A 23,518-nucleotide genomic window follows, 5' to 3' on the forward strand; every position below is an offset into this window, starting at 1 on the left:
TTTTTGATTATTACTCTTAATTGGGTTAATTACCTTTTAATCCTGACGAGGAGTATCCGGCCTATTATGCCGAATAGGTACTCGGTTTCCTTTTCCTACAAGTGGGACCGAGTTGATCTTTATCTAGTACACATAGGAAAATATTTGTTGTATTCTTTATGGGAGACATTTCTATAATTTTTTATATAATTAAATTGTAGTTTTTAGAAGCATAAATATATATAAAAAAGAGAAAAATAAAAATTAACGATTCAAATTATATACGTAATGTATAATGAATTTTTACCAGCCCAGTGCGCACCACCACATTTTGGGTGCTCCTTCACCGACTGGAACAGGGAACTTCCCTCACCAACCAAACCGTTATGGCTTCCCTCTCCAAAGGCGATCAGAATCAGGTCTCTCTCTATTCTTGACGTTATGTAATATTAACTTCAACTTCACTTCACCAGTGCTCTTCATTTTTTCTCTCTATCATCACATGAACTTGAACCACTCTTGCTCTTCAGAATATTCTGTGAATTCCAATCGTCGCTTAACTTCCGCTACTAGCTTGAACACTCTTACTTCTTCGATTGTTTCTGTTTCTGTTATTTTTCATTTTCTTCTTTTTTTTAAAAATAAAATTGTCTTAATTATTTTTTGTTTTTGTTTCGACAGGTTCTGGTGGAGCGTAAATCGTGTGCGAGAGTTTTGACATTAAACAGGCCTAAGCAATTGAATGCGCTCTCTTTTTATATGGTATTGATATCCTTTTGTGACATATCTCGATACTTTATCTTGTCACTTTATTTGATGAATTGATTTTACTTTGGAGTAGCACTGGATGGAAAAGATGTATGAAGCTATAACTTGCTTTCACTGGAACGTTTATTATAAACACGTGAAGCTCTGTGTTGAATTTCAAATTATTTGTTATACTCTCTTAGGGTTTTATGATTGTTTTCTCACTGCTGCGGTATACGTTTGGTTGGATTAACGTCAAAATGAAATATAATTCTGAGGACACACATTTGGAAACTGAAGTGGATTTTTCAAATGCTGAGGTTTGGATGGGGGAAATATATTTCTATTTTCGCTTTCTCTTTTAAGTAATGATTACAGAAAAGATGCATTGTTTTTGCTTTGTTTTCTGTTTCTACAGACTTGTGGAAATCTTGTTTTTGCTATTTCTTGTATAAATATTTGAAAACAGGATACGAAACATAAACAAAGTGATGCTTTTGTAATTATTAGAGAGAGTAGAATGAAAATAGGAGATATGTTTACAGATCAAAAGCACCTTATCGTCTTCCACAGTTGCATCTCTGAAATCTGAAAAGTTATTTTTTCTTCTATTTGTGAATTTCCATTGCCATTGCCAATGCCAATTCCATTTCCTATTTTCTTATTTTTATGTGTTCTTGAAAATAGTAGGTGTCTCGGTTGCTGGAAATTTTTCATGAGGATGAGGGAAACTCTGATGTTAACTTGATTGTCGTGAAGATAATCTTCTTTTGCTGGGCACATTCAATTTAATTTTCTAAAAGCTTTTTCTTGATGTTGTGGAAGAGTGGAGAAAAAAAATACTACTAGCAACATTGGAATAACAAACCATAAACCACTGAGGGGACTTTTGGAAGAGCTTATGGACAACTAATAGAAATAGCTTGGAACTCTCGTAAGCTCTTTCTATTTTATTTTAACAAGCTTCTTGGTATAGCTTATTAAAATAAGTTGTTTTGATCTTTTTTCAATAAATTTTATGATTAAATTTATGGCATAAGCTCTCTTGTAAAAAAACTTTATTGAATAAGCACTAATGTTATCAATCACAAATGGTGAGTTATGGCAGATAGCCAAAAAATTATCATGAAGTTATGGTAAATGTCATGGCAGGTTAGGGTGGACAAAAAATACATAAAAACAACTATTATAGGTCATTAGAAATGAAGTAAATAATTAATACAACTTTTGTAGCGTAAGTTTCAACTCAAAGCATAATTCAATATAAAAAAAAAGTCATCAAATGTCAAGTCAACAAAATAAAGTGATAGAAAACAATAAAAGCATAAAGATTGCGGGAAATAGAGTAGTTTTAGGAAAGAATAATTTCCGAATAGTATTTTTAGAAAGTAATAATTAGAAGATTTGTTTATATGTACATATATGCAAAAATAAAGATTCCATAATTCAAGGGATCCTAGAATAGCATAGGAATTAATGGTGTTTCCTAAAATAGCATATAATTGTTGTATATATTCTGACATTGTTTCAATAGAAAATATACCAAATCGTAACCTACTTTTGAGATGGTATCAGAGCTCCTGACCTAGAGGGCTCTGTCTACGCACTCTTAACTCTAAGATGGTAGCCTGCATTGCTGCTGCATTCCACACCATTAACCCTTAGATTACAGCTTACATTGCTGCTAAATTCCCTGTGCTTTGATCGCACAAATATCCTGTTTTCTGCTCTCTCAACCTCTATTGATTTTGCGACTCTACTTGCATAATGTCAAGTGAAGAAGTCATGAATCCTACCCCAGAAAAGGGGATATCCAATCCCAACAGACTAGAGAGCTACAGAATATTCACCCTACGTATCATTTGGACAGAAGAAATTACTTGAAGTGGGCCCAACTTGTTCGCACCATACTCAAGGGAAAAGGGAAGTCAAGTCACCTGACGAAAACTACATTCAAAAAGGAAGATCCCAAGTTTACTAAACGAGATAAGGAGGATTCAATGATTATGGTGTGGCTCTGGAATTCAATGATTTCAGAAATAAGTGATACTTGTATGTTCCTTAACTCGGCAAGAGAGATTTGGGACACTTTAGAGCAAACCTACTCTAAAGCCAAAGATGTTGCCCAAGTATATGACATAAAAGTGAAAACCTTGGCAGCAAAACAAGGGAATAGGACTGTTACTGAATATGCCAATCAGCTGAAGTCTCTGTGGATGGAATTGGACCATTATAGGGTCATAAAAACCAAATGTTCTGAGGATACAGCAATTCTGAAAGAATATATTGAACAGGATAGGGTGTATTGTAACACCTTAAATTTTCCTTTAGTAAATAAACAAATTTTCATGGCAGATAAAAATTAAATTCTTTTTCAATACGTATAAATTTCAAAATTTCACTAAGGGCAGTTCTCAAGTATTCTTTACAATCAAAATTTCTCAAATATTTAAATTCTAAAATTCGACATTAAAATCATTTACAAATTTTGGTCAATACGAAATATAATTAATGAAACAACACAATTTCTTAAATTTTTCTCAATCCTTATAGAGCAGTCTTCCTTCCAACACCTTCGGATGATGATCCTAGGATGGGCCAAACATCTCTTTTCCTCTTCACATCCATTTCCTAAAAATATTAGTAAGGGTGAGTATTTTTCGCCCCATTAAATCTCTGGTTAACATAAGTAAAATACTTACATGCATATACCGTAGTAGAAACATTACTTATCACAAAATAAAATAGCTATAGTACTCCAATCATCCAAATTACCGTCATAAGGGAACACATACAGGATACAATCAATCAAGTTCATCACTTCAAATTATGCACCTTTCTACTAATCTGCACGTCATAATACATGTATTATACTATGTCAATCCATAGTTATCAATAGCGGCCGCTATCACGGCATAGTGGAGCGGAGTGGCGCAGTTCCACTATGGCAACCCTATAGCGTCACGGTTCAATGTTACGGCTGTCGCGCCGCGAATAGTGGCCAAAAATCACGGAAATCGTGGCTGTAGCAGCCGTTATACTGTTCTCTTTAAAAATTTCGAATCTGCCCTTTGTTTTTTTAACATTTGGGGCTTTTAAGGGGGGGTAATATTGGGATTTCAGCCCCCTTTTATCTTCTGAATCTTCTCCCTGCCTCTTGCAGACCCTAACCCCTCAACTCACCTTTCAACTCTCTCTTCAGCTCTCCTCTCATTTCTCCTTTCATTTCTTCTCTTTTCTCTCTGTTTTTTCTATTTCTTTCTCTCTTTTGATTCCCCTACTTTGTTCTGTTTCAAATTTCAAAGCTTCAAGTAGAAGCAATGGCTGCTCCTGCACCCTTTATTTTAATTTTTTTTTATTTCCTTCTCTAATTTGAGTTTTCCTTTTTTGTTTTGTTCCAAATTTGTATATTAATTTTATATTTTTCAGCATGTATGTGTGTGTATTAAAACTTCAGAATAGCAGTCATCCCGCTACCGCTATTCCCGCTATAGCGTTTTTGAGGTTGGCCGCTCTGTGTCGCTATCCGAGATTGACTACTATGCGTCAATCAATATGTCCCAACACATGTGTCCTAATCGAACCTGTCGATGTATTACAACATATATATATCATGACAACATCGACCGATATGTTACAATGCATATATTACAACTGCACAGTCTCTATACGACTTTACACACACCACACTTTCACATTTATTTCACATACACATGTGCGCTCACTGCACGTAGCCATGCTCACTATAGTACTGTGATCATAGATTCACACCATGGATGGTCACCGGTTACTCCCGCCTCACGAATATCACGGGGCAGTTACGAGTCGCTCGGCAAAGGTAGTGGTCAGAGGTCTAGTCAGAAAGAGAGTATGCAGTCTATGGTGCACCCACGTTCACTGTTGGTGTCACCATTACTCTCTCTTCCCCAAGGTAATTCCAGCGCCCCTATCTTCCATACCACCAGTGTATCTCTGAACCATTCATAGCCCATTTACAACCGCATGTAACATGACTCATCCACACACATTTCTCATTCTTTTCCATACCTTTTTTATAGGGCAATATGTCATAATACGTGAGTCATAGCCAAATAACTTAGTGTATTACAATACATATATTATGAGTATGCCCCTTCAGGTCATACCACAATACTGTATTGTAATCACATCACTTCATCTAAGTTTGACTCTCGTATTATGATCACTCTTTCTAGTATTTCATTTATGCGTGCATCATATCATCAGTTCACTCATCCGACATACCTCAATATTAAATAATACATGCACAATAGTTGTATCATTCACCATGCAAGCATCATCAATCCATCATTCATTACCACTAGTTCAACCAAAGCCAACATACCTCACCCATCATAAAATACTCATCTGACACATAAAAGCATCACGCAATTTCACACAATCCACACAATGTGTCAGAGGTCGGGCATCTCCGGACTCAGCCCAATCATACAATTCATCACCCACATTTCTCAATAATGATAATAAGGTCGTCTATCCTAAGGTTTAGCATAATCCATCATACTGAAAGCATCAAATAGCATATTTCTACTATCCCTAACAATGTCTACTTAGTAAAATCCTAATATTCCTTGAAGACCATTTCGTTTAAAGCCTTTATTATAATATACATTTAGATAATCATTAAAGTAGTTAAGGATCCCCTATTCTATACTACTCAAGAGAGGTTAGGGTTTGGGATTTACTCCCCTTACCTTGGAATGAAGACCCACCACGAATTCAACGGAAGAATAACTCCTCACACAGATTTTCGTCCCTAAAACATGAAAATCCCCATGAGAAACCGAGAATACAAGAAAATGGGACAAGAAACCAAAACCCTAACTCATAAACTTACCTCCAAGCATCCCAAAATTGATTTCAACCTTTAATCTAGCTTCTAAATAACTTTGGAGGCAATTTAATCAGTGAGAAAAGTTAAAGATCGAGAGAATCAAACAAGAGAACGGAGAGGAAGTGAGAAAATACGCTTTCCCCAACCTAAAACCCCTTAAATACTTCTCAAATCGCAACATGCTCTCTACAACGACATACTCTCGTTGCAGCGACGCCTCTTGTTGCTGCAGCAAAAAACTCAGAGGAAACTGCACCCTGATTTCTGCAGAATCTCGCTCGCTACAGCGAGACTGCAACTAGAAATGCACCCCTACTACCACTTTTTCGTTACAGCGAGACACTCTCGCTACAGTGAGAAGGCGACAATCTCGCGCCTTTCTTCCAGGGCCTTCTCGCTATAGTGAAATCCTCTCACTACGGTGAGACTGCCCTGCAGTTTACCCTTATCCTACATTTTCAACCAATCTCAGTCGAACCAAAGCAACACTCACACATAAATACATCTATACATACATCCAATATTCGAACACACACATGGAATTTCTTATATATATATATATATATATATATATATATATATATATAGTAAATAAATATTATTACAAAATCTGGAGCGTTACATATATGACTTCTTTTTTGGTTTGAATTATGAATTTGATCAAATAAGGATTCAAATCTTGGAGAAGTAGAAGGTACCAAACTTCAATGAAACAGTAGCAATTGTCAAAAGTGAAGAAAGTAGGAGTCTCATGTTGCATAATCCTCTAGTAGAAAATTTTGCTATGGTGGCTGAACAAATGAAAGGAGGATTCACACGCACAGAGAAGAAAGATGATCTTTAGTGCACCTACTGTAATAAGCCACGCCATACCCGAGTGAAATGTTAGAAACTGCATGGGAAACCTCCAAACAGAGACCGAGAAGGAGGACACAGAGGCAACTCCTCAAAGAAGGGAGGACAAGCTCATATTTCTGCTGAAACAAGTGAGGAAAGGAAACTGGAAGTTACAGCTCAAACTGTTGCTAACCTCAATCAAGATGAGATAGAATGGGTGAGAATCTTTCTCAGCAAATTAGAAAAATCTACAGGTATGCGTTCCTTGACATACTCAAGTGAGTTTCCTTTTTCTTTTGGACTAAATGTCTCAGATACAAACTTTAACCAATACTGGATCGTAGACTCTAGAGCCACAGACCACATGACACCATTAGCCAAACTCTTCTCCACATACTCTCCATGCCCTAGTAATAGGAAAATTGCCCCGATGGAGCTCTTATAACTGCAGCTAGTTGTGGAAGTGTTCAAATCAAACCCTCAATTACCCTGAAAAATTTTCTCCATGTCCCAAAATTATCTACCAATTTAGTTTCCATTCAAAAACTCACCAAAGACTTGTCATGTAAGCTTGTATTTCACACCAATCATTGTGTTTTTCAGGACAAGGATTCAGGGAGGACGATTGGACATGCTAGAGAATGGAATGAACTCTACTTCCTTGAAGATCCAAGTTTGTCTAGCCAAGGCAGAATCTGTCACTCCTTCAACTCAGAATCTGTGTTAACAAACAGAGAAAAAGTCATACTTTATCATCGTCGATTAGGACATCCCTCCTTTAGAATCCTCAGAGTTATGTTTCCTTCTTTATTTCACAAAATAAATGTTGAGAGTTTTCATTGTGATGTGTGTAAATTTGCTTAACACAAGCGTGTACCTTTTCCGATTAATAATAAAATTAGCATATTTCCCTTCTATCTTGTTCACACTGATGTTTGGGGGCCCTCCATTGTTCCAAACGTGTCGGATGCTTGATGGTTTCTCACCTTTACAGATGACTGTACTCGAGTCACATGGGTTTTCTTACTTAAACAAAAATCTGAGGTCAACTCAGTCTTTCAAAAAAATTTCCTCATGGTAAAAAAACCAGTTTGGTGTTAACATTAAGAAGCTTCGATCTAACAATGCTAAAGATATTTTCAATCATGTCCTTACTTCCTTTTGCCAAAAGAAAGGAATAATTCATAAGTCTTCTTGTGTCAAAATACCACAGCAAAATGGGATAGTGGAAAGGAAAATTGGGCATATCCTTAATCAAACTAGGGCATTACTGTTTCAGAATAATGTTCCAAAAAAACTATAGGGAGAAGTTGTCCTTACTGCGACCCATCTCATCAATAGATTACCCTCAAGAGCCTTAGGATCAAAAAGTCCTATGGAAGTTTTGTCATCTTTCTATCAAAATCTATCCACTACCAACAATCTCAAACCACAAATTTATTTCATATATATATATGCTTAATGTTTTTTTTATTTTATTTTATAGGTCCAAGAAACTTAAATGTTAGGGCCAATAAGAAGAAAATTCTATTGTGGGAGATGTGAGTCAAATTGAAGAGAATCAAGAGATATTTATAGATGGGGAGAAAGGGGAAGAAGAACAAGAAAAGTCTTTACTATTGAAAAATAAGGATGAACTAAGTGATATTGATCTTGGAGAGGATGACTAGATTATGTGTTTAGAATTTAGACTTTTTTGAATATTTTTAGGGTCTAGAACTAGAAAGTGACTAGCTATTGGTTGCTATTATTTTTTGAAGGTATATATGGCTGATTTATACCATCACAATTCTTTTCTATGTCGTTGTGGCTGATTTAAAAGTATATATATGAATTATTTATGCAATTACAATTTTTGGTGTCATTGTAACTGATGTGCCTTGAATCTTTTACTATGTTTCATTTTATTATTTATACAATGAAGTTGAATCTTACGATTCACGAATATCGATTTAACTAGCATGATTTCAAGTAATAGTTGCATATTCTCCCATGTAAAGGTGCCTCGTTGTCTAGTTGTTTAATATATGAAAAGGATTGATATTTTATCAATGATCAGCCACATGCATTTTTTTGTTTCTTTCTGTTTGCGACATATATCCTCATTTACTTTTGCCCCTGTTGATTTACTTTTTTCCTGACAAATTTGAACAGGTTTCATTTTTCTTACGCTCCAAGTTGCTCGAGGACTATATTAGCTGATCAAGAATGGTGGTGGGAACAATGCACTGCAGATTTCTTCGTTGTTTTTGCCCTATTCTGAACCAATGTTCTTCAGTTCGTCCAGTGTCTTCATTGTAAAAGCTTGAGCAGGCTGTTAGAGCTGAAGTAGAAGCCTAAAACAACATTAAAATTCCCGACCTAAGCATTTCCTTGGATTGCTGCCAAAATTCAAATCCTTTCTTTCTTTTCTTCATTTCCTCAGAACTTACCAAGTGGAAATTGTTGATGAAATGTTGCAGTCTTTTATACCTATCAGACCACGCTCCAAGCCCCAGCTAGCTTATTCTACCTTCTTTCCTACACCCTGCAAAGCTCCCATCCCCTCCCTCTTGCACTAACTGTCCTACAACAGACTTTACGTTAGCATTCATGCTCAAAATTAATTCTAAATAATCAACTTAGTGTTAAAAAATCAATCAACCATTTTCAATAGGTAAATCGATTCATAAATTTGAACATTGAATAAATCATGAATAAAAAAAATGAAAATTTTTTTATTGTTTTATTTTTTAGTTTCCATATTTAAAACTAATTCAAATTAAATCATAATGAACTACCAATATATTAATTTTTTATTTTTTCCTAATGTAAATACTAATCAAAATATATTTTCATTAAATATTTGTATTTTTATGAAAAACTTGAAATTATTTATATTTATTTTCAAATTATATATATATATATATATATATATATATATATATAATTTGACTTTTTACTTATAAAGCATTGTTTCTGAAATTAATAAAAACTAACTACTAAAAGAATTATATATTAATTTTAGATAATATTCTAACTCTAACAATGAAAATTTATTTATTATTAACCAACAAATCAAAGTTTTGTAAATATAAGAGAAAAAAACAATCCAATCAAATTCACAACGTATCAATTAGAAATGATTCGATCTTTAATATTATTCTCAGACCAATTAAAATCAAACTGTAAATATTTCTAATAAATTCAACAATTCTTCTTACATATTTTATTATATTGTGGCAATTTATTTTGTCTTCAAATAAAATAGGCATCCAAATAAGAATTGATCATAATAGTTATTGCACATCAAAACAATAAGCCATCAGTATAAATATCACTTGGAATTAATATAACAGTTATTTTTCATCATTAATATGTCATTTTTGAATCTTAAAAATAAAACAAAACTCATTATTTTTTAAAGCATCTTAAAAAATTAAGAAAATAGTTATTTCTACTTTTTCTATCAACATGACATTTTTGCATTAAAATAAAATGAAAGATAGAAAACTATGAGTTTTTCATTGTTTACGACACTGTTGCATAAAATATCCTTTCGCTTAATTAATGGGACCAAATAATCTTAAAAAAATCATAAGTCAATTTATCTTTTTAAACCGGTCTCGTGATATTTCATGTGATAAGAAAAATGAAGGAAAATTGTATAACAAGTTTTGTTCACATAACATCGCTATCAAAATAATTTTCCTTATCTTTGAGTTTAATATAAAGGTAATTCAATAATTAAAAATAATAATATAAAATTATCTTAAATAATTATTCATCTCTAAATATTATATTTTTAAATGAATTCATGTATGTTTCAAGTATCAACAAGAGATAGTATGTCAATTGATTGTTATAAGAAATTAAAATGAAAGAGAATTTGGTGAAAATTACTTGCTTTCAAGTCAAAATAGTTATCGTCAATAAAAAAAATATATGTAAATAAGCAATAAGTGACTTGAAACATTAAGCATTTTGATTGGATTTTGATATAAGTGTAGTAAGAGAACAATGCCATATGATAAATACCAATCATTATCCTATTCAAGTAGTATTTAATCACATTAAATGATAATTGTGTATCATATAAAGCACTAAATCTATTCTTATATGGAGAAGAATAGAAGACTGACTCACTCAAAATTGCAAAAAAGTAAAAGGAAATTCTAGAAAGAATAATAAGCTCAAACATTAAAAACTTGTAAAGAATAGCAATAGACTTCTTGTGATAAAGAATTACAATCATAGATCAAAAATGTAAAATACATAATGATAGACAATAAGATTAAAAACATCAATGTCACTCAATAGCTAAGTGCATGATAGATAGCATTACACATACATATTGAACATATATATTAAAACAATTATTGATTAAATAAATATGTTACTATTGTGTAAAAGAAATTAGATACTATTCTTAGACAAATTTCTTCTGTCTATTACCTAAGAAAACTATGAAATCATAGTCTATGAAATCATAGTATTTTAAAAATATGAACCCAACATACACACAATTCAACTTGCATTGAGCAAGCACCAAGTCAAATTTAAGAAAAAAACAACGTTTTTATGGCTTCTTCTAGAAAGATGTTATCCCTATTAGGATGGCCAAGATAATATCATAACAACCTCAATAAATGCACTCACATAGCAGAAATCAACAAAGTTGTTGCTTCATAAACTCAAGTATCTCTACTTGCTTAATCTTTAATCACATGAATCATTAGACTCTTGCCTGACAACTTGCTTCAACAAAAGTAATAAAGAAAGAAAAAGAATTGTCAACGTGTATGATTTTAGCAAATGTATTTGAAATTGTGTAATGAAAATTATAATAAACAAAACTTGAATAAGTAGACAAAATATCAATTGATAAAATAATAAAATTTATTATCTTACGCCATAAATAAATAAATTTCTAATACAAATTTTATAATTATATTTCTTTAATTTAATCTTATTAATATACTAAAATATTTATTATTAATAATTAAATGTATATTTATAAAATTTATTAATTGATATAATATTTAAATTTTAATTTAAAAATTATATTTTTGTAATAGTATCGGTGCAAATAAAAAAAAAATTATTGGCATTAAATATTTGAAGGTTAAGACTCCGATATTGTTTAACAATTGAAAAGTAATATTATTAGGATAATTTGTATTTATCTTTGAAACAAATGAATACTAACTCAAAACTGGTTAAAAGTATTTTACTAGCAAAGCAAATACAGTACACGACGTTTACGCTAAATAAATACGCATCAGAATCAGATCAGTACCTTTATCATAACTGATCATCAGTAATCATGAAGGATTATTTGTGGGATGTGTGCGATTTGGCGACTAACAACACTTGTCTCTGTTCGGCATTCTTTAAGTAAGAGGGAACATCTGCTGACCTCAAAGATCTTTAAGTTGATAAGACCACTCATTCCTTCGGGCAGCAATGCCAATTTTCGGCAACCGGAGATCATGACGTGCTGAATCGCTGAGAGGTTGCAAATCCAATCTGGCAAAGCCTTTAGCCTTTCACACATATATAAGACGATTTTTCCCAGAGAAGGAAGGCAGTCGGTGTCGTCCTTAAACCAAGTTTCAAATTCCTCCAGTGTTTCACTTTTACACCATCCAATATGAAGAGACTCGAGAGAAGTCAGATTTTGCATCCAACCCTTTGGTAAATTCATAGGATCAGAAATCTTCAATTTTTTTAAATTCTCAACGTTTGGAAAAGTCAACTTTGGACACCGAAAGACATCTAGATGAGAAAGATGAGGAAATGAAAGTGGTAAGGAGAGATTATGTGAATCTTTGATGTCATCTCCCCGCCTCCGCCATCCCCTGAGCCTGGGACAATGACCTAATTTGAGGCTCTTCAAAGAGGGGAAGAAGTTTACTGCAAAACCATCTTCGCAGAGATATATGGATTCCAATTCATAAAGAAACTGTATGTTAAGTGACTCGAGGTAAGGGAGACGTTCCAACGGAGGGAGACAGCGACAATTATAACAAGCAGAGAGAGAGATGTAAACAACATTTGTGAGGAGAGAAAGCCAATTTGGGAAAAGCACGCCTGGATAATGATTCACCTCCAAATGCTTGAGATTGCGGTGGGGCTGAAGGTTTTCTAACAATTGTAGACTGTCACTGTTACGGATGATGTCTCCATACGACCAATCTAGAGTCAAGGAACGAAGGAATTTTTTTTCTCTTAAATTTACATACTGTGATTCCAGAGCCACGTCTCTCACACGATTCAGATGCTCAATTCTTAATTCGCCTCTGAGGTTTAAGTCCTTCAGTTCATTTAGGGTGCCATATTTTATTTCTTGGCTGTCCCTCACAACAAAGGTCGATAATAATTGCAGAGAGCATAATTTTCCCAACCCTGCCATCCCACTCACGGAGTCATAATCAGCAACATCAAGGCACCTCAAATTGACTAACTTTGTGACTACTTCTGAAAATGATTCTTTATCGCAACCTTTGAGTTTTAATGTTTGTAAGCAAACAAGATTGCTTATAGATTTGGGAAGACTTTTTTGTTGTGTTAAAACAAGGTATCTTAAATGCTTCAAATGTTCAGTGGAATCAGAGAGATGATGCATTCTCAAGACACGTAAGTATTTGAACTCTGTAATAACCGACAAATCTTCCTCCTCTTCCAAGTCATCCGGCAAAATCAAAGTTCGCAGTCTGCTCGGATCTAATGATTTCAACAAATGAATGGCCTCACAAGATTCCAATGACACGTGCATGGGTCTACCTTCAACTTTTTCTGCCTCACTATCCAAGCAACAATAATCACCGCCGGCTACTAGCATTGCCAGATCATGCATTAAATCGTGCATTTTGAAGCTAATGATCTCATCGTATTCACTAAACGCATCTTGAAAGAATGAGTTCATAAAAAACATCTTTACAAATTGATTACCGACTTCCTCCATCTGTTGCTTTGCGGTTGAACATTTAAGGTAACCCTGTGCCATCCATAACTGAATCAGCTCATCCTTTTCAATTTCTGAATCCTTGGGTATAAAGAGCAGTAAGCAAAACATTGTCTCATTTCTGGCGACAAGTTGTGGTAACTGAGTTTTAGAATTGGCATGATACTATCTTGCTCTTCACATAATTTCCAGAAGTCACCACGTAAAACATTCTCCCAATCACTTTCTTCGTCTTGTCCTCGTAACAGGCCTCCCAAGGTTTTAACTGTCAGTGGAACCCCTTTACATTTTTTGGCTATTTCTTTCCCCATTGATTCTAGATTTTGATTCACTCCGTTGAAATCATCATCAAATGCAATGTTCTTCAACAAACTCCAAGATTCTTCATCAGTTAAACCTTGCAAATGATAGGAAGTGCTAGCAGTGATTGCCTTTGCTACATTTTCACTTCGAGTTGTCACTAAAATCTTGCTATCTTGAGCGCCACACATCAAGTACTTTCTCAATTCAGCCCATTTTTTATAACTATCATTCCAAATGTCATCCAGCACCAACAAATATTTTTTACAACTTAAATTTTGACGAAGCTCTTCTTGCAAGTAATCTAACGGTAACCAACGAGTAATTGATACTAATATTTTCTCCAGAATAGTTTTCACATCAAAGTTATCAGATACACACACCCACATTTGCTTTTCAAAAAATTCCTGCACTTCTACGTGATTATACACCAATTGAGCAAGAGCTGTCTTCCCCAAACCACCAAGGCCAACAATGGCAATCACAGAAACTTTTTGGTTTTCATGAGGTTGTCTCAACATACTGATAATCTCCTTTTTACTATCATCTCTTCCAATGATATCTGTCTCTAACACAAAAGAACATGTTTCCCTCCATCCACTATCAGTTTGCTTGACCACAATAGATCTTGGGCACAAATTCAAATCCTTCATTTCTTTTACTACACCGTTAAAACTTTCTCGTATTTCTTTAATTTTGTCAGGCATTTCAGTGTATAAAGGAAATTGATTTGAAGATGAAATGGAAAGAAGTACCCTGTTTACTTCTTTTCCTTCGGCTGCACCCAATTTGTCTTTCCTAAATTCAATAGCAAGGTGATCTAAGAAATCATCTGCATCATGGAGTACTTCTTTGAAGTCAGATATCCAATTACGTACGCGAACTTGATCTTGTTTGTGGTCAGCATCAAGGAGCACATCATTGATAGATTCAATTGTCTTCTTAAGCTCTTCCAACTCTTCCTTCACCCCATACTCTTCTCCAAATTCAATAAAATCTACGGAGGCCAACCTGTGAATGAGATGTCAAGAATAAATGTCTACATTATTATTTTCTTATTTTTAAATTTTTAAAGGAATCATACAAAAAGATAATTCATGGTTTTATAAATCATACATAATGGAACATTATACAAGCATAAATAAAATAAACTTAATTAAAGAATAAATTTTCTTGACATAATATAAAATTAATTATAATTGTTATTTTAATAAATTAAATATAAAATTAATTATTAATTATTTTAAAAAATATATCAACATAATATAGTTTTATATACTTTATCTAATATGTTATACCTGTTAAAAAAAATTATTTAATTTATTTTTAATTTTTATATTTTTAAATATATGTAAATACTGTTATTTCTATAATTCATCCAAATTCTAATATCTATTACTTTGTTTGGTTAATATAATTTATTCTTATTTTTACATTTTTACACTTGCATTGAGCTTTTATTTTTAATTAGTGTAATGTCATATTTTTAATATTTATATATAAAAATTACGTTTGAAAAATATAAAATAATCAATAAAAAATATGAATACCATGGTTAATTAAAAAAATATTAAATAAGGACATGTATATATATTGAAAATATCTCTTAATTATTAGTTATTGTTATTATCTCTATCATTATTAGAAGATAATCTAGAATATGAATATTATGATTATTTATTGTTATTATTTTTATCATTATTTTTATAATTATCAAAAGATAATCTAGAATATTATTTTCTGTAAATATTAATATTAGACTCATATACATGCATGTAAAATTATAATGCATAACAACAACATACAATTTAGAATTTTAAGTTTGTATCAAAATCTTTGATCGAGGGGTCTTTGCTTTTGCACACCAAAAATCCTAGTTGCCTAGCACTCAAACTCTAGTACTTGACAATTATTTGTTGGGTTCTACGTTCTAGTCCCACTTTTGGTTTTTTTTTCCTAATAAATGGATTCTTGGAGTATGAAAAATCTATGATTTGTTTCAGAAATTACCTAGAGAAAATTTTGTGCTAAAAGTTATGAGTAAAATAAGTTTTTATGATTTTCTATAATTATTGTTATGTATGTACAGTTGTGAATTATGTTTTTGAGCAATATGTGTACTAAAAAAGGCTAAAACTTTAAGATAGATGATTTTATTAAAATTGAGAGAATGTGATCTTTGGCAGTGTATCTGTGGTTTATTTTTTGTATATTATAAAATGTATGATTAAGTTGAATATGAAGATGTCCAATCTTTGGCATATTGAATTGATTATATGATAGTTTGAATTTTTGAAAAAAGTATGAAATTGATTGCATGTGAAAAAAGTGCGAATGTATTTATGTGTGTGGATTTGAAATTGTTTATGTCACCAAAAAGGAAAATAATTTATAAAAGACGTATGTTATGAAAGGGTGACGGATATATGTGGAATAAAAGAATTCAAAACAAATTGTCACTGTTCAGTTTCTTTATGGATAATTTTTAGTACAAATTGTCATTGTATCATTACAAATTGTTACTGTTGAGTTTTTGTATGGATAAGTTTCAGTGCAAGTTGTCACTGTTAAGTTTTCGTGTAGATAGTTATAGAGAGATACACTTGGAGTATAGAATTCAAAGTCAATTTTAGAAATTTGGGAAAAATGAGGGTGGTGAATGTTTTTGTGTATGTGTGCACAATATAAGCGAAAACATCACAGGCCTCGCATTCATTTCCTAACTAATTTTCTAACTATACCTTTGCTATAAGGGCCATATAATGCACATGTTATATTCGTGTGTGGTGGCTAACCGTTGACTATCCATGCTAGCGTAAGTCCTTCGTGATTAGGAAGAAAATACTATATTAGATAATGTTTTGTGTATTAATTGATTATTTTATAAAATAAAGGTTCAATGGAGCAAAGAATCTTCACCCTTACAAATATTTTCATGAAATGAAATTAGGAAGTAAAATGAGATTTGTTGAAAATTTGATTTGTTCTAAAGTCATATTCTCTGTTGTGTTGTAAGGACCACAATATGTAATTATTTTAATGTCTATTTTAGAATTTGTAATATTTTGATAAATCTTGTTGTAAATGATGACTTGAGGAGTTCTTGTAAAAATTAGTAGGTTAATTATCCTACTTGTAAAATTTAGATTCGATTTTTAGTTACAAAACTTAATTTCCTAAAAAGTAGTTTTGTTTATAATTTAAACTTGCATATATATATATATATATATATATATATATATATATATATATATATATCTTAAAGAAAATTTATATTGTGAAAATCAACTTTCATCTCTAATATGAATAAGACAAATGCATGAAGTTCTAAAATTTTGTAAACTTCTATTAGTTTAAAATTTATATAAATATAAATTTTTCTAAATTATCCATATCCTTTATCTATTTTAATTCAGTTTTATCAAAATTTATATATATAACAAAAGAAAAGTACTTAAAAGAGTAAGGGTGTTACATATAACAAAACTCGAAGGATAAACTAGATGCTCAATTTGTGATGAATGATCTAAGAAGACTTAAAGTACTTCCTAGAAATTGAGGTGGCTTACTTGAAATAAGAAATTTCTATCTCTTGGAAAAAATATGTTCTTGATCTTCTTAAGGAAATTGAAAATTGAGATTTAAAGCTACCATAATACTCATGGAACAAAAATGTCAAATAAAAGGAGAAGAAAAAAGGCGTACTGTAGATAAAGCTCGATACCAAAGACTATTGGAAGAGTTAATCTACTTATTTCATACTATACCTCACATTGCATATATTGTTAGCATTACTAGCCAATTTATATCAACTTGAAAGGCATTGACAAGCAGTAAACAAGATTCTCTAATATCTAAAAGGAAGTCTTGAACAAGACATTCTCTTTAAAAGGAGAGGGTTTCTTGCTTTAGAGGTATATACAAATATTGACTATGCAGGTTTCATTATAGATAGAAAATTCACTTCAAGATATTGTATGTTTTTAGAAGAAAATCTAGTAGGATGGTGGAGCAAGAAACAAAGTATTGTGACCAAATTAATTCATCTTTTTATAAAAATTTAATTAAAAACAGTTTAACTAGAAGGACTAGATTAAAAATGAAAAGAATCTGTGTAGAATAACAAATTAATTCATCTCTTTATGTTTAACTTTTTTTTTTTTACAAACGTTATAAATTAATTTTTTTTTTTACTATCATGATTGAGTTGTTGTATTAATTGATAAATATAATCAATTTTTTTAAAATTATTTTAATTTGATTCAGCCCAATATTTATTTTTACTAAAATATAAGAATCATGATTGATGAAGAAACAATAAAAAGAAAATTCTTCTGGCCAATAAATAGGATATTAAATTAAAATTTTCTATCTTAAAAGATGCATATATTACACTACTATCTCTCTCCTATTTTAAAACTATATAACTTTCTTTCCTAAAAAATTAAAATGAGAGTATCATAATATATCCATCTGTTCTGAGAGAAGATTGTAATTTCCTACGAAAAAATTGATTGCGCCATTTTTACATGACATTATCTATTCTAATAAAATATTTTTTAAATAATATATTAATAGATAAAAGAGAACATATCATTGTTAGCATTTTAGATATTAGATTTTTTTAATTGAAGACCTGATTTTATTGGAGACAAAATAATTATTCTAAAATGTTAGATCGATTATGATTTGCTTTGATTTCAGTTAAAATATAATTCAGTAGAAAAGTAGAAATTCCCAAAATAATATAGCAGGCACACACATGAAGTCTTGGAAGAGCAATGGAAAGGTACGGGAAATAGAGTTAAACGTTGAAGAAAGGGTGCGGAAACGAACCTGCGAATGAGATTTGAAGTAACAGCAAATGGAATTTGTTCAGCCATCCCTGAAATGATCGCAGAGACAGTAAGAGGCTACTTTGAAGTTCGAAAATGGATTTTGAGATTGGGAACGGAGGAAGCAAAAACACTATTATGTATCCAGCAAGTAGCAACCCATAATTTATTGATTCAATGATGTGAAGTTCTCCACTGAAATTTAAAAAAGAAAAAAATGTTTATAAAAATGTCTGGAGCCATGTGAGTCCAACTCATCAAATAATGTAGAGACAGAAAAATTAATATTTAAAGCAGTTACGAAGAAAAACATACTATTGGGGGTTGGTATTCTGATCTGACTTCTCGGGCATCTGGAATATTCTTAGTATTTTATGTTAAGCTAAATGTGACGATAAAAATATAATTTTTGTTTAAAAGAAGTAAACCTATAAATCATTAATTAAACAGAATATTGTAAATGTTTTATTTCTTTAAAATATTAGAAAAAAACGTTAAATTTTTTTTTTATGATAATTAGTTTCAAAAACAATATTCAGATAGATTAAATTCTTATTTAAATTTATTTTAAAAGTTATATTTAATAATGTAAAAATTTTACATTAATATTTTTTCATTAATAAATTTACAAATATCATTTATTTAATCCTCTTTTAATTCAAAAAAATTAATAGAAAAATTAAAATAAACTATTTCATGTAAAGAATTTAATAAATAAAATTTACAAAGTTGAATAATCTACATTTTTACGATTCGAAAATAGTAATTTTATAACACAAGTTTGTTATTTATTTATAAATTTATAATTTTTTATAACATAACTTTACAATGTAAGTAAAAAAGATTTAAACGAAATTATATAAAATTATATCATCAAAGATAATCATAACGACTAAAGTAAAAATTATATAAATTAATATTAATAATAATTTAACTTTGACGATGTTATTGTACCTGGACAGTTAATAACCCTAAATTCTATATAACCTACAATTTTACACGTTGAAATTTTTTTAATCTTAACTTCACTTATTTTATTATTATGATGATAAAGAAAAATATTAAAAATTAAAAATCAACTGTTTTATTAAAATGATTAGTTATTTTACACTTATAAAAATTTAAACTTAATCAATTTTTAATTATTATTCTATTAAAATAAAATTTTATTTATTTATTAGATGTTATGAATTAAAACTTTAAAATGAAATAAAAACAAAATACTATTTAATTATTTTAATAATTAAATTCTAAATATTTAAAAAATATTTTCATAAATCTTTGAGGCCTTTATGTACACCTTAAAGTGCTTAGGAGTGCTTTGAAAGAATATTGCCCAAGTATTTCGTAAAAAGCGACCAATGCTTTAAAACTCACATAAGTAGATACATAAAGTGCTTCTATTTAGAACCGTTGGTACAAAAAAAAGCCTTTTATATTTGTTAAAAATGACTTTTAATGTCAGTTGGTGAATCAATGTAGATACGTGATGTAGTAAATGAGCAGATTTTAAATCAATTAATTAACAAATGTAAAAAAATGTATACATTCTAACCCATATTGAAAATATTCTTCTTGTTGTTCATCAATAGTATTAGCATTCCTCCTATAATTTAACAAACAATTTTTTAGTGGTGTCAATGTTCAATGTCAATAGTTAATGTTTATCTTTTTACATGTTAATATTTATTTAATATTTAATATTTAATATTCATTGAGTTTGTAAATAAAAAAATATGCAATGTTCATTGTCAGTGTTTATCAATATGCAGTTCATTCTCAATCTTATTCAATATGTAGTATTTGTCATCAATCTTTTGTAAGTCTGTAAATAAAAAATATACAATGTTAAAAAATATACAATATTCATCAATAAAGAAGAAAACACAGAATGTAACAAAAATCATTGACATACCTATAAGAGTTTGTGCTTGTTAATGACATAAAAAGATATAGGATAAAACAAAAATTTTAATAAAAATTTGAGAATGTAAAATTGATTTCGTGTTCGTCGACTTTAATTTATGTTATTTTACTAATGTATGTCTCTAAAATAATTTTTTAATTTGATTTTACATCAGTTCTAAAAATAACTAATATAAAAAAAACTTAATTATAATATAAATATATAAATTGAGAACCAATTACGACAAAACTAAGTGCCAAAAGAAATAGGGTTGTTTCTATTATAATATCATATATTCTCAATTCAAAAAAGTATTATTATGAGCTACAACCACAACAACAACCAAGCCATAATTTATATGGTAGGAGTTGGAAATTCAAGAAGCTAAAATGTGTATATATGTATCATAATGTGTTTAGTAATTTTGAAAAATATGTAAGTATACATTTACTATGTATCAAATGGTAATTAAAATAAAAATTACCTTTGGAATAGAAAATAATTAAATTTCATTGAAGTGATTGCAATCTTTCCCTCAATTTTGTAATTGCAAATCTAACCTAGAGATACATAACAAAATGAGAAAAATTACATTACCTTACTAATATTTGCAACCTATCACTCCTATTCTTAAGCAATTATTTACTGTATAAACATGATCATCTTTAGTCATTAAGTATACATTTCTCATCCTTAGAGCATTACATTGGGTGCCTTATGTAACATCCTAAATTTTCAATTGCATTTTTGTTATAAAATGGAAGAGTTTTCTAAAAAAAATTATTTTTGAAAAAGTGATGTTAGCTTAAGCAAAAATTCTTTGCTCACACGAAAATAGATTTTCTCACCTGTACTCTCGCTCAAGCGAGAAATCTGTCGTTCGAGTAAAAATTTGTGACAGAAAAGGGTAGCTCTAAGGTCTGTTTTCTCTCAAGCAAAAATACCCTTACTTAAGCGAAAATATCAATAGAAAAGTAGCAGTTTTTGTCTAGTTTTTTCGTTCAAGCCAGAATTCGCGAGAAAAAGAGGTATTTAAGTGATTTTGGCCTTTTAAAAACACATATCTCAAAACAAAAAAACCCTTTTCATCTCTTTGTTCTCTCACTTCCCTTTCTTAGAAAAAAAAACACCTTTGAACTCCAAACCTCTCTCGAATCCAAGCTTGGATATCTCTTCCCCTAGATTCCAAGTAAGTTTCTTAAAGATTGATCTTCCAATTTCACTTCTATTCTTTCATTTTCTTCCTTCTCAAGAGTTATTTTATTTTGAAATGCTTAAAGAGATCTTGATCTTTTGGACAACATCTTCCATCACAACCTTATAGCTTTCTTTTGGATCTCAAGAAGAACTGGGTCTTAGAAATATCATTTGACCATCTTTCATCCTTTTAGTTGTGAAAGACTCATTTCTAAGTGTAACATCCTAAAATTTTAACTCTCAAATATGTACAATAATCTCAAATACGTACAATAATGTATAGCAAAAGAAGAAATAAAATACATTTTCTTCTTATTTATAGCTTAAAGACTTACATTAAAAAAAAAGGCAAAACCTACAATTTCTTCTTTTACAGAAATAGTTTCGATATTTCAAATTTTAAAAAAATATAGTGAAATAAAAAGTTGACTTCTTGGCAATATGCTAAACTTAGTTTTCAAACCTATAAGTCTAAAACATAACTAATATTATCTTTCAACAAAGTAAACATTTATCTAAAACTGAATGTAAACCATAATCAAAATCATTGATTATCTATATTACAAACACTTTAAAATAATATTTACAACCAAATTTATAGGATATCATAAATTCTGAATTTGACAATTGAAATAATTACACTACTTAGTCAACCTAAAATGGAAAATTGTTAAAATACTACAATCCTTAGAATATATTATATCTAAACAGAGTAGCACTTCTTACCACTTTGCAGAAGATATGATCTTAGAACGAATCATCTTTTTTTTAATTATTTCAATTAGCATTTACTGAAAACATATTTTGTAAGGGTGAGTATTTTTGCCCCACTAAATCTTTTATTCATAAATAAATCAAAGTAACATAGGAAACATAATTTAATGTGGAATACAACAAAAATATTAGTTTCAATGTCAAATTTACAAATCTTCACAACAATAATAGTTGTATCTCCATATTTTAAATCAAATGTTATACACTGTGATAATAGAAATTCATATATCACATTAACTAATATTATAGCAGTTCAAACTGATTATTCATTATTTCATTTCATGCATTTTCACGCCGAGCAGCATGTCATAATATGTGTATCATAACCATATTAATTAATGCATTACAATACATGCATTATAATTACACCCACCGATATATTACAATACCTATATTATAATTACAACAATTAATCTGTTATAACTCAACTATTATAAACACACATTTCATAAATTCACAGCCATTGTCTCTAGGATCCCTTAAGGTCTTACATATGTGTAGATAGTCGCTGGCTAACCTGTAACAATACAAATACAACATGTGTTCCCCGACCCCTTTTAGTAAGGTATAGTCAAAAAATGAGTGTGTAACCTGTGATGCTTTAATTTTTAGCAAATCATGTGCACCCAAATACAAAAGCATTCACCACTCTCATTTTTCTAAGATTTTCTAAATCTTTTCCAGAGTCTATACCCCTAATGTATCTCTATAACTATTTATACAGTGTCTCAATATTTCTCATGACACTTATTTTTTTAGCATTTCACATAACATTCAATTTCATCAATATTTCTCTTTCTATTTTGATAACATAAATAACATTACTTTCTCATGCATACCCATTTATATTAGGCATCTATTCATCATTTTTCATTCAAGGACAATTAAACACCTTTCATAATTTCTCAACATGCATCAAAATACCTAATAATTATTCACATTCATTGTATCATTCAATCTAATACAGAGAAACTATCAATTCATTCCACATCATACAAGTCAATAAAATATGCCAGAGGTTGGATACCTCTGAACTTAGACTAGTTATGCAGTATAAAATATATTTTCGGAGATCACACTCTCTCAGTCTTAATAAAATCATTTATCATAGAGTTTAATCTTTT

At 30.4% G+C, this 23,518-nt stretch overlaps 2 protein-coding genes and 1 long non-coding RNA gene across 4 annotated transcripts; 1 reads left to right on the top strand and 2 right to left on the bottom strand.

Moving 5' to 3' along the window:
* Nucleotides 1-327: 327 nt before the first annotated feature.
* On the top strand, nt 328-1,485 carry LOC113851634. Its single transcript, XR_003502217.1, has 3 exons — nt 328-398; nt 661-741; nt 1,417-1,485. It is a non-coding gene; the product is annotated as an uncharacterized LOC113851634 (long non-coding RNA).
* Nucleotides 1,486-8,315: 6,830 nt separating this feature from the next.
* LOC113851393 (putative disease resistance protein RGA4) lies at nt 8,316-18,775 on the bottom strand. 2 transcript variants are annotated; one of them, XR_003502209.1, is made up of 3 exons: nt 18,519-18,693; nt 11,715-14,693; nt 8,316-8,997 (listed from the first exon to the last, which is right to left on the bottom strand). XR_003502209.1 is itself a non-coding variant. In XM_027481859.1 (2 exons), exons 1-2 carry the CDS (start codon nt 18,563-18,565, stop codon nt 13,436-13,438), a joined length of 1,305 nt encoding a protein of 434 aa, XP_027337660.1. In that variant the 5' UTR covers nt 18,566-18,775; the 3' UTR covers nt 11,538-13,435. The 2 variants fall into 2 exon arrangements, 1 of the variants encoding a protein (XP_027337660.1); XM_027481859.1 differs by lacking the exon at nt 8,316-8,997 and having other exon boundaries at nt 11,538-14,693; nt 18,519-18,775.
* LOC113850654 (putative disease resistance protein RGA3) lies at nt 11,733-13,424 on the bottom strand. Its single transcript, XM_027481228.1, has one exon. The coding sequence runs from the start codon at nt 13,422-13,424 to the stop codon at nt 11,733-11,735; it is 1,692 nt and encodes a 563-aa protein (XP_027337029.1).
* Nucleotides 18,776-23,518: the final 4,743 nt, after the last annotated feature.

The sequence above is a fragment of the Abrus precatorius genome, unplaced genomic scaffold, assembly GCF_003935025.1.
Source record: "Abrus precatorius isolate BTA unplaced genomic scaffold, Abrus_2018 Scaffold9, whole genome shotgun sequence".
NCBI lineage: Eukaryota > Viridiplantae > Streptophyta > Magnoliopsida > Fabales > Fabaceae > Abrus > Abrus precatorius.